We start from the raw sequence: 12814 nt of genomic DNA, 5'->3' as shown, positions 1-12814 counted from the left end.
CATAATAATAATTACCCTAGCAAACAACAATAAACATAGGTTAGTTAGTATAAACTGTGCTTTAGCAACCATGCATAATGAATGTTTATGACTTCTGACCGTTGTGATCAAATTTAAAAAAAGCAAGATGGTATGTATGCGGCACACAACACATAGATAATTATAGTTTTATACCTTAAACGTAGTTCATCAAATAAAGATAAGTTATTATCTATGTAATACTTAAATTAGGTTTATAACGTATGCATATTTGTCTAAAACTTGTGAAATGTGATTCGTAAGCCGACGACAACATTATCATTCGGACCCTTCTCCCCACCTAACAATCGAGATTAAACACCTGTGGAGATCCCGATCTTATCAATGAATAAACCGGTTCAATGATGTCAAGTCAAATAAAACATACTATTACTATCCAAATAAATATCTATCAAAAATGTAAATTGATATACCTACTTAACTAAAACTAAACTAAAACGATTAGCAAGAAAAATATATAAAGAAGAAGCAGGCAAAGTAGACAAATTAATTGTAACATATGTTTTCTCAGTCTCCCACTGTTGAACAATATAAATAGTATTTATCGCCACCCCAAAAGGGATCTTTATCACACGTTTGGCTCAACTAATATATAATTGTGACAGGACAAACTGTCAACAAATACCTTGTTAATGTTTTATACATAACTCCAATCAAAGGTCAACTTCCAAGGAAACTGCGGCATGTTAAAACTGTTGATTATGACAAAATGTTGTTTAGTACAAATCAGTACAATAGCGTCTGTTATGTGGCCTATACTAATCCAGTTAAATAAAACTTTAATCGCAGAAAAGTTTAGATTCTTTACACCTTTAAAGGGGCCTTTTCACAGATTTTGGCATTTTTTTTTAACGTATTCATTAAATGCTTTATATTGATTTATGTATTGTCCTAGTGGTAAAGAAAAGGTCATAGACCGGACGGACTCGTATGCCACGAAGGAAATAACAAAGACAATGATTGATTGAAAAAGGGCATTTATTTTAAAATGCCATAAAAGAACTAAAGAACAGAAAACAAATTTTACTGAATGGCATAATGGGCGGTAAAAACCCGCCCATAAAGCTATACAAGAACAGTAATAAAAAGACATGTAGCAAACGAACATATCGTAAAAACCCATTGTCATAAAGACATGTAGCAAGAGAACATATCATAAAAACACATTTTCATAAAGGCACTTTGAAGGTATTATGAGACAAAAAGAAAATACTACATAAAAAATTCACATAAAAAACAAACAATTCCGTTCTAGGTGGAGAAGGGGTGGCGGTGGGTATTGAAAATAATCTCAATTTATTGTATTAGCAGTTGTAAGTAGAAAATCCGAGCGCATAATGGCCAATATCAATATTGATTGGCCAAAGGGCTCACGTGGTCTTATAACTTAAGCCGATTGGTTAGTAACATAGCGTGGCTGGGATAGATTATTATTGGTTAGATCGGTCACGTGATTAATCTCTATAATTAGACTAGAAGGCGAACAATCACATAAAATTTTTTATGTATGCATAAAATATTATTTATGTATTGTCCTAGTGGTAAAGAAAAGGTCATAGACCGGACGGACTCGTATGCCACGAAGGAAATAACAAAGACAATGATTGATTGAAAAAGGGCATTTATTTTAAAATGCCATAAAAGAACTAAAGAACAGAAAACAAATTTTACTGAATGGCATAATGGGCGGTAAAAACCCGCCACAAGGGGAACCTGAAAGGTAACCCCGCCGCCCATGGAGTACGGGAGAGGACCTCATATAGAAAGTGGGGAGCTACCCCTAAAGGTATATGTAGTGGCTTTAAACCGTCAAAAACAAATTGTAGACTGTATGGTTAAGTGAACAGCCGTGTGGCCTGGACACTTACTGAGAATAAATCGAAAATTGCATGTAAGCTGCATAAAATAATAGTAAAAAAGCATTATGAAGAATAATGGATTGCCTAGGGCAAAAATAATTTAAGGTGAAGTCTAAAATATGTGTAAATAGTAGACATTGCCATTTTGAAGTATTATGCAGGGATGGTTATTAAAATTGAACACAGACTAGCGAGATAACCAGCAGGTTTAACAATTGCACAATGTAAATTGCTAATAAAATAGACAAAGTACGACTAGAAAAACACACAAAAATGTCACGGATGTGAACAATGGATAAATGATGAGATCTGTACATGACGGTCAAATCTTAATCATAATATAAAACACGAAACAAAACAAGTGAAAACCAAAATACAAAAAAAGGAAAACTGAACATGTTAAGTAAAACATGTGAAACATATAACTTTGTTGCTGCAGCCTTAAACTGTCAGACAACTAAAGAAAACTATACAGCAGACATTGGCATAAACGAAAAACTACGGGCACTGTAAAAAGGGTATAATTTACGTATAACCCTAACTGAACAGTGAACATAAATCTATGGTAAAATGTACAGTGACATAACCATGTAGGGATGCAAATGTAAGCCCTCCGGTGGAAGGCTGCGGCCTTAACCGTCAGTCAAAACAAGGAAAATTAATACATTAAATTTAACATAAATTATGTACACAAGAAAAGAAAATATTAAAAATTATGTGCAGCCTAAAACTGTCAGGTAAACTCAAGAGAAACTTGCAAGACGTAGTGCTACTACGTTTGCACAGTGACCCAAACAACTGTTAGATGCAAATGTAAGCAATCCTGCAGGAAAGCGATGAGGCTGTGGTTTTTAAACCGTCAGACAATACAAAAACATAAAATATAATTGATACAGCAAATGTGACATAAATTATGTACATAAGGAAAAAAAAAAAAAAAAAAAAAAAAAAAAAATAATAAAAAATTGAAAAACACATAAATACCTGCAGCCTTAAACTGTCAGGTAACAAAAAGGAAACTTCCAAGACGTAGAGTCCATATTCTTGGATGAAAATAAAATGAACTGGCTAGAGATGCAAAGCACGTATGGTTCCCCTCCATAATGTAATCAAACGCTGCCGCCTACACAGTCAGTGTCTGATAAGTTGGGGGTATTAAAGGGGTAATGGTGTAGATCGAATGTACTTAACATATGCGTTTGATCGCCAACGTCCCAAACGTTGGAGTTGGGAGGCAGGCATTTTATGGGAATGGGCGTGAGTAGCACCTCCGATGCGAAAAGAGTGGGATGTGTAAAATTGTGGATTTAGATCAGAAGCCACGACACATGTTCGAAGATTTGACCTAAAGAAAGCAGTGGTGACAGGATCCCCATTACGAAATTGGAAAAGGGGGCCTGTTTGCGTAGGGCATAGCCGTAGGTATCTTACTAATGCACGAACAGGGCATAGCTGTTTGTCAGATTGAAGGGCAAGTGGAACAGCGGTAGTTTGACCTTGTGAGTGTTTGTAATTACGAACATTTATTACTGCCGATGAAACATTGGCATTTGTGTACATGAAAGTGAGGTCCTTGCGCAACACGGTATTTTGGTGACCGTTTTGGGAAATGGAAAGTTCCCCTACCCGGAAAAGGCCAAAAAAGGCAGTAAGAAACATGGCCTTTAAAAGGACCCGGTTGTAATGGTCCAGTATGTGGGAATGGAGGGCAGCCAGTAAAGTTTGGATGTTGGCCACAGTGAAAGGCAGGCGTTTATCCGCAGTTGACATGCGGCGGATACTGTACAATAACTTTTTTATCACGAAGGATTCCGTGGGGTTGACCATATTGTATAATTTATGAATGTAACCAAGAGCGGAAACGTATGTAGAAATAGTGTTAGCCCGAAAGTTTTGATTGTGACAGTACGCGATAAATTGTGCCAAGCGTTCAGATGAAATGGGTAAGCATTGCAGCGTAGGATAATGAGCCAAATGAAAGCGTTGGTATTGGAGAAAAGCATTTTTATAGCTGGCTTTTGTGGAAGGAGCAAGGGATCTGTTTAATAAATTGTAAACTGTTTGGTTCAAATTATGAACAGGTACTCTGGAATGGTTGTTGGAAGCTGGTCCATGAGGGGAGCCCTTTCCTTGAATTTGGCGATCTGTAAACGAGAAAGGAGGTCAGGTAATAAATTGTATTTTCCCGGGATGTGTTGTGCGTGCAAAAGGATATTATATTTCATACTGGCTAAAATGATACGGCGGACTAGTGACATAATGACAGGGACTCGGCATGTCTGTTTATTAATAATGTGAACCGCGGCTTCATTGTCAGTGTGTAAAACGATACACTTATTTCTAAGTTGTTGACCCCAGATTTCCAATGAAAGAGAAATTGGAAAAATTTCCTTAAAAGTTATGTCATAAGCCAACCAAGCTTCTGGCCAGGTACCTGAAAACCAGTGTGACTCAAAAATAGCTCCGAAACCTAAAGCTCCAGATGCATCTGTATGAAGATGCAAAGTATCGGACGAGAGCCAACGTTGTTCAGTGAGTACTTGTTTCCCATTAAAATGTTCAAGGAATAGGTGCCAAGCGCGTAGGTCCTTGCGGCTTTCCTTGTTTAGCGTAATGTGATGGTGAGGTTTGGAGACATTCAATGTCAAATCTATGAGTCTGCGCAAGAAACCGCGACCGGGAACTATGACTTGGCAGCAGAAATTTAAAAGACCCAAAAGGGATTGCAGTTCCTTAAGGGTGACCTTACGTGACTTAACGAAAGAGCTTAAAAGTGTCCTGGCTTTTATTAACTTGTCTGCAGGAAGACGTGCTTCCATAAGGATTGAGTCTAATTCAAGACCCATAAAGGTAATGATAGGAGTAGCCGTGACAGTTTTATCTGATTTGATGGGCACGCCAATTTGGGTACAAAAACTTAAGAAATTGTCTAAACTTCTTTGACATATAGGAGAGTTAACTGGACCCATGAATAAGAAGTCATCTAGAATGTGAACCATATGTGGGATGTGTAAATGTGTGACCGAAATAAATTGCAAGGCGGAACTGAAACGTTCAAAAATGGCACAAGAAGACGAGGCTCCCATTGGGAGACAAGTATCGTAAAAGAACTTATCTTGAAATTGTATACCTAGTAAGTGATGGTCAGAAGGGTGGATTGGGATTAACCTGAAAGCTGAATCAATGTCTGTTTTGCTGAAAAGAGCCCCCGGGCCAATACTCAAAAGGAGGGCTACGGCGTCGTCGAAAGAGCAATATGAAACTGAAGCTAGTTCGGGCTCAATATAATCATTAATGGATTGACCTGGAGGATAACTGAGGTGGTGTATTAACCGGAACTGACCAGGAGATTTTTTAGGAACCACGCCAATGGGACTTACTCGAAAATTGCCAAGGGGAGGGGATGAGAAAGGACCCTTAACCCTACCGGCTTGAAGTTCTTCGTTAAGTTTTTGACGGACAATATCAGGGTGTTGTTTACATGATGTAAGGTTAGAGGCTGAAGCTGAAACCCGAGGACCTAAATAACCTAATTTGAAACCGGAAGTAAAACCTTCTATCAAATAGTTAGCCCATTGGTAACCTGACAGAAATTGGGAGAGTTTATGAATGTAAATAGGGGTAACCACAGCTGTTTTATTTGGCTTGTCTATGCTGTGCAGCGGGTTTGGTGGTGGAGGGGGCTCTGGCAGCGTGTTCCTTTGAGAAGAAGGAGCATTCGTAAGCTGGGTGTGAACCCCTGCAAAAGCCGCAGACATGGGGGTGTGGGCAAGAAGGGACGTGGCAGAGGGAGCGTCTGTTATAATGGAAGCAGGTTTTGTCAAGGAATCTTTTGACTGGCGACGATGGTTTTGGGGTGGGTCTTTGGGGACGAAAAGAGGGGATGGAGGGGGCCAACGTGCTTGCCATGAGCCAAAACTCCGTATGGAGTCGGTCCCATGGAAGTGGAATAGTTTCCCGTAGGATTCTGAAATGGTTGTCGTAATACGAAAATGCTAAGCCCGGACGACGGGTTGCAAGGTCTCTAACGATCTCTGCATATTTTAGCAGAGCTTGAGTCTCTGCCGGGAACTTTAACGTATAAACCGCTATAAAGCGGAGGAAAGCGGTTGTCCAGAGCTCAATGTTGGTTATCTTCCTTGAGCTTGATTTAGGTGTTATGGATATTTGTGCGTTTCTATCCATTTGTAGAGTATATTGGGTGGCCTGGCCAGACATTGCCGATGGTAGTAGAAGGGCCAAGTCCACATATTTGTTTTTCCAGATGTCTTTGCACACCGACTTTTTAACTTGGCTGATAATTGGGGTACTGACCGGTTCAGCATACAACATGCCCGTACCTTGTAGAAGGTCCGCCCCATGTGAACGAACAGCCTGATGAAAAGTCAGGTCATGGTCCTCATCCGATGATCTTGATGAGTCGCTGTCATAATCCACTAGAGGCATGGCCGGTTCCGCATTTAGGCCTGGACGTCCCAATGGGAGTGGAAGGGGAAGTGGCTGATGGACAGCTGACGTGTCCTGCCGAACCTCTGAGCAGTGTTGATTTTGGATTTGACCAGCAGGGGAGGGAACCATGGATGTGGTAGCACTAACCAGCCGTCTGCTCGGTGCATCGGGAATGGCGAGCTCTTCAACTGTGACCGGGGCCGGCTCCTCATTAGGCGCCGACGATTTTGACCTTTTAGAAGGCTTGGGGGTGGCTGTAGACCCATCGCAGCAGGGACAGGCGCTCAATGTAGCCGTCCTGCTACGTTTTCCCCCACGTTTCATCTGGAAAACATAATGAACCTGTCAGTCTGACTATATAAGCTATAGTATTAACCAAAATAACCATGGACTGACTTGAAACTGAGCTCAGGTAAAATAGTTCCTTCGTAGGGAACTTGACATTGGTATCAGCCAAGGCAAATAGTTCCTGCGTAGAGGAATAAAACATCATAAAAGCCTGAATTGCGTAGAATATCAGGCAATTCCTGCGTAGAGGAATATAACATAAATATCAGCCTGAATTGCGTAGAATATCAGGCAATTCCTGCGTAGAGGAATATAACATCAATATCAGCCTGAATTGCGTAGAATATCAGGCAAAAATATTGAAAATAAATAAGCCTTGCTGAACCAATGACTAAAATCAGGCAACATAGTTCTGCGTAGAGAACTGTAAAATCAGTTTCAGACCAGGCAAAAAGGATCCCGCGAGGAGGGCCATTTATCATCAATATCAGACAATTGCTGAGTAACGTCAGACAAAATATTGAAACATAAGCCTGGCCTGAGCTGTTAATTTATAATGGGCATAATAGGTCCTGCGTAGAGAACTATAATATAAGCCCGGCCTGACAGCTATTAAATATAACTATTATAACATAAATATCCAATATAACAGTTAACTTAACTGAGCCATAAGTGGATAGCAATGAAAGCTTGTGCTGGTAGCTAACATCAGTAAGGATATATAGAAAATATCTGAGTAGTCAGAACTACATGTAATTAATAAACTGTCAAAATATTACACAGTTATAAATATAGTCCTCCTTGGACTCTTAAGCTGATATCTTAATCAGGTAGACTAGATAGAAACCTGTATTGAAATCAGGCACAATATATACAAAATATAAGAATACGTATCTATACTGAATCAGATTGACTGATTCAAGGCGGCGACCACTGCAGCTCGGATGTTGTTGAAGAAACGAAGCAGGCCACGAGATGAAAGGTGACAACCATCCTCCGCAAAGTTCGAAAGTATACAGTCAGGTGACCAGAACCCCTTCAGACGCCACAGGTAGGTTCGCCCATTGGGTGAAGAATTGAGCCATTGCATGAGTAGCCTGTTCATTTCATCCACTCTGGTGTTGAACCATTGAGGATCCACTGGGTAACGTGTTTGACAGGTAGGTAAGTGTCGATGAAGTGTTTGCAAGACTATAACTTGAGATATTCCATCAACATAAAGAATCGTGTCCACTAGATCGCGAATTGCCGAAGCCACGGAAAGTGGTGATTGATGTGGTTGATAAAGATCATTAGTCCCTATTACCAGAATCACTATGTCCGGATTAAAATCCAAGATTTTTTGTAACTTGCTGTGAAGACGATCAACCGTGGCGCCGGGAAAACCCGAGTATTGGATAACCGGACAACCCGCGAGACCCAAATCGTACCGGAGTGACGAATCATAACGAATGAAGTCCTTCAACCTGCTCACGAAAGAGTGCCCGAATACCAGAATCCTCTTCGGTATGGGCGCCGCCATCTTGGATCTCGTCACGGGAGACTTCTTTCCGAGACTTCGTTGTACTGAATACCAGCTAACAAAGGTTGTCACCTTTATCCCAAATTAACACAAAAAGTAATGGTCGCCGCCAAATGAAATGTAATCCTCTGTAAAAACGAAGTGATAATGCGTCGTATGGTATAAAGAGTAACTATGAAATTACCGTTAAGACGCGTAAATATTGAAAATAATCTCAATTTATTGTATTAGCAGTTGTAAGTAGAAAATCCGAGCGCATAATGGCCAATATCAATATTGATTGGCCAAAGGGCTCACGTGGTCTTATAACTTAAGCCGATTGGTTAGTAACATAGCGTGGCTGGGATAGATTATTATTGGTTAGATCGGTCACGTGATTAATCTCTATAATTAGACTAGAAGGCGAACAATCACATAAAATTTTTTATGTATGCATAAAATATTATAAATGTAAACATTGGATCATAAAAGCTCCAGTAAAAAATCAAGAAAAAAAAAATAAAAAAAAGGAAATGTACATTGCCCGGAGCAGGGTTCGAACCAGTGACCCCTGGAGTCCTGGCAGAGTCCTGTAGTATAAACGCTTATGCCTACTGAGCTATTCCGCCGAGTACACATTCTCGACGTATTTTATACCTTATATAAGCAATCTTCGTAGTTTCACAAAATTTAACGACAAAAACAGAACTCTCCAAATTATTCAATCGTTTCGCGTTGCAACGCTTTATAATTTTTAGGTTTTAAAATCGTCAAAAGATGCATATAATGGCTATATTAGAGCATGGTTAATGTTCAGTATTACTGTTTCCTCACAAATATCATAACTAAAACGAAAACTTACGAATCTGAAACAACTTTTTTCAATTTTTTCAATTTACCAAAGCGTGAAAAGATCCCTTTAAGAAAATATATATAACAGTTCTTTCCTGTTTTAACAAAATGATACATTTAAAAATAAATTATGAAGCATCGCTAGCAATATTAGAAATAGAAGTAGAAGGAGAATTATTATCAATAGTAGCAGTAGCAGCAGCAGCAGCAGCAGCAGCAGTAGCAGTAGCAGAATCAGTAGCAGTAGCAGTAGCAGTAGCAGTAGCAGTAGCAGTAGCACTAGCAGTAGCAGTAGAAGTAGCAGTATCAGTAGCCGTATCAGTAGCAGTAACAGTAGCAACAGCAACAGCAGCAGAAGCAGCAGCAGCAGCAGTAGCAGTAGCACTATCAGAAGCAACAGCAGCAGCGGCAGTGGCAGTGGCAGTGGCAGTAGCAGTGGCAGTGGCAGTGGCAGTAGCAGTGGCAGTAGCAGTGGCAGTAGCAGTGGCAGTAGCAGTGGCAGTAGCACTATCAGTAGCAGCAGCAGCACTGGCAGCGGCAGTGGCAGTGGCAGCGGCAGCGGCAGCGGAAGTGGCAGCGGCAGCGGCAGCGGCAGTGGCAGCGGCAGTGGCAGTGGCAGCGGCAGCGGCAGCAGTAGCAGTAAGAGTAGCCGAAGCAGTAGCAGTAGCGGCTTTTTGCTTTTTTGTTTTAGAAGTGTTTGTCGTATAAGAAGAACGCAAGGAAGACAAATTAATTGTAACATGTGTTATCTTAGTCTCCGTTGTAGTAGTATTTGTTGTATCTAAACAGCCATTTTTCAGTCACCTGAGAGACATGTTTTTATAAGAGATTTAATTGTGGACCAATACATCGTGTATTAATATCAGTGTACCCACTGGGACACCACATGGGGCGAGGATTAACAGATAAACTAGGCCTTCAACTAATTATGCGCCTAGAGGCAAACAATACTATAACTTACTGATAATTTTAGGATTGGGATGTGTTTGTATCTTATTTGAAATTAGCTAGCTTAATTCAAAAACTAATTATAGCCTCAATATTATCACAAGAACATCATCACATATTCATTGTGCAATATATAATCATATCACCATCACAATATGCCAGAGCGTTAGTATTTATTGTGCATACATATCCTACAGCAACATTTACAAAACTTATTACAAACCAACCGCTCAAGCTTTAATTAAGATTGATTTCAATTTATATTATGACATTCATTAAAGATCACTGTCAATTAATTAAAAAATAGCTTGATGCTTCGTACTCAGCGATTTAAATAAAAGAAACGTTGCGTACACAATAATTGGGGTTAATAAAAAAAGTCTGCAATTAAAATAATCAAATTTAAATAATACTAGATTTAGTTTCAAATTGTCGCTCAAAAAATGTATCAGTTATATCAGTTACTAGGGAATCGATTTGTTTAATCTCCGCAATCCAATAATAATTATGGTGTTTGTATGACAAATTAATAGCTATTCGTCATTGAATGTATGATACTCATAAAAATATTGAAACAATAACCACAACAACAACAACATATGTGATTATGTATATATCTTCTTCAGATACTCTGTGTCATACTTTCAAAATTATCCTCATAAGATTCATAATAATAAAATAAACACTATTGCAATCTTAGTAAAAACCAACTTAGCCGTTATGCTAATGATTTTATGTTCAGTATGCGTGTACATTTCAATATTATATAACAACAAGTGTTCACAAATACCTATGTTTAATAAATATTAAAAACATGAGAACCAATGAAGGTATTTCATTTTAATAGACTAGTTTTACCGTGTGTGTACATTCATATAAAATCTTTTGAAAATCACACTTGAGATAATGTCTTTAGGTTTTGCTATTTCTAATCGATTTAAACACCATAAAACCACCGTATTTTCTCTTACATTCTAAATTTTCTTACATTTCCATTTTAAGCCAAAATATTTATGTTTTCATGATTCTAAATTTTCGGACATACGGATTTTCGTACAGTCAGTTAAACAGCGCTATTTTATCAGATTTTGACCCTGTTTTTGCTTATCTGATGACCCTTCGGTCATGCATTTTTACAACCGGATTAAAGTAATAAAACAGAATCATGCCTAAGGGCAATCGACCATTACATTTGCGTACTTGGGTAAATTACCTTGTAAACCTCTAATAAGCAATGGTTCCTTCCAACAGCGTTTGAAATGATATCGTATTAAGAAAGCCAAACGTTTATTGTTTTTACTTTTTATATATTATTTCAGTTGATTGCAAAGCTGTTAAGTTGCATTTTTAAAGTAAAGAACGAAGGGAACAACACAATAAAATTATGTACACTGATGTATTATTTCTACTTCAATTAAATAATTGACAAACAAACATAACACACTTTTCTCTAAATATTTTTCGTATTTAAATTTCCAACACAAAAAACAATATCTTTAAGTGAACGGAAACTTATAATTATTACGGCATATAGTAAAAGCAGAGTTGTCTGAACCATAAGTAAAATAAAAAATAAAAATGACACAGCTTATTTTTCCCTCAAGTGTTAATGATAATATGGATAAACAATTAAAAATACATAAAGTCAATTGTGTTGATTACTCGTTATTGAAATATTGCAATGCCAATTATAAGACATCTGATTAAAAACAAAATGTATGGTGGAATACCTAATCTGGAAATACAAACTAATGATACTATTAATGCAACAACAACAATCACATCTTTTCAAGCGCAATCAGAAAACTGCTACATAAATATGTTTGTGCTTATAGATTTAGATAAACTTCAAATCTTTAAGCGTGCTATGAATTGAATATAATTTATATTTAAAAGTTTTGCTACTCTGTTGATAACTAGCAACAGCAAAAAGGAAGATACCATTTTTTATCATCTAATTTTATTTATATTTCATTGTTTATTTGTTTATGATCACAAGGATTGTTTGGATAACAGAGTGTGTCTAGATATACCGGTACCCTTAAAAATATTTTTATGAATTGCAATTAAGCGTAGAAATTAAACAGGCCCTAATACAGACACCATTTTTATCGGAATGCGATTATAGTTTCAATAGCAACTCGTAACGCTTTTTGGATTGAATGTGTAATGACTACTTTTAGCGACAAATTGACTTGGTCAAATACTGCATCTTAAACGGATAAATAAAATTGAAACCATTTATTTTCAATATTATCAACATTATTATTTAGTTATTAATACATTAAGCAGCAAACTCTATTAATCAAAAAGATTTGATATAACATCCGAATTCACTGCAAAAATGAGCTGAGCGATAGGTTTTACGGTTGTTGAAATTGTTCATGATGAGAATGACGATGACGACGATGATGACGATGACGACGACTAGGAGGAGAACAACGACGATAACAATGACGATGATGATGATGATGATGATGATGATGACACTGATGATGATGATCACGACGATGACGACCATAACGATGTTGTTGGTGAAAGTGACGATAATGCTGCTGCTGTTGCTGATGACGATGCTGCTGCTGATGATGTGGTGGAGGCGGAGGAGCAGGACGAGGACGAGGACGAGGGCGACGACGACGACGACGACGACGATGATGATGATGATGATGATGATGATGATGATGATGATGATGATGACGATGATGATGACGATGATGATGATGATGATGATGATGATGATGATGATGATGATGATGATGATGATGATGATGATGATGATGATGATGATGATGATGATGATGATGATGATGATGATGATGATGATGATGATGATGATGATGATAATGATGATGATGATGATAATGATGAGATGATG

The 12814-nt window shown here is 38.1% G+C and overlaps 1 protein-coding gene across 1 annotated transcript; it reads right to left on the bottom strand.

Annotated features, from left to right (window-relative positions):
• Window positions 1-999: 999 nt before the first annotated feature.
• LOC127841519 (integrase/recombinase xerD homolog) lies at window positions 1000-8597 on the bottom strand. The gene is made up of 3 exons (XM_052370399.1): window positions 8342-8597; window positions 6239-6671; window positions 1000-4042 (listed from the first exon to the last, which is right to left on the bottom strand). The coding sequence occupies exons 2-3, from the start codon at window positions 6669-6671 to the stop codon at window positions 3054-3056; spliced, it is 1422 nt and encodes a 473-aa protein (XP_052226359.1). The 5' UTR covers window positions 8342-8597; the 3' UTR covers window positions 1000-3053.
• Window positions 8598-12814: the final 4217 nt, after the last annotated feature.

Source organism: Dreissena polymorpha, chromosome 8 (assembly GCF_020536995.1).
Source record: "Dreissena polymorpha isolate Duluth1 chromosome 8, UMN_Dpol_1.0, whole genome shotgun sequence".
NCBI lineage: Eukaryota > Metazoa > Mollusca > Bivalvia > Myida > Dreissenidae > Dreissena > Dreissena polymorpha.
This window is presented reverse-complemented; position numbering and strand designations above follow the sequence as displayed.

Bases quoted from the DNA above. Each gene is read 5' to 3' on its own strand.
- LOC127841519 (XM_052370399.1), bottom strand. From the start codon at position 6,671: ATGAAACGTGGGGGAAAACGTAGCAGGACGGCTACATTGAGCGCCTGT. The intron at 4,043-6,238 runs GTACGGGCATGT...TCTCGTTTACAG, and splicing joins TGGGGCGGACCTTCTACAAG to ATCGCCAAATTCAAGGAAAG.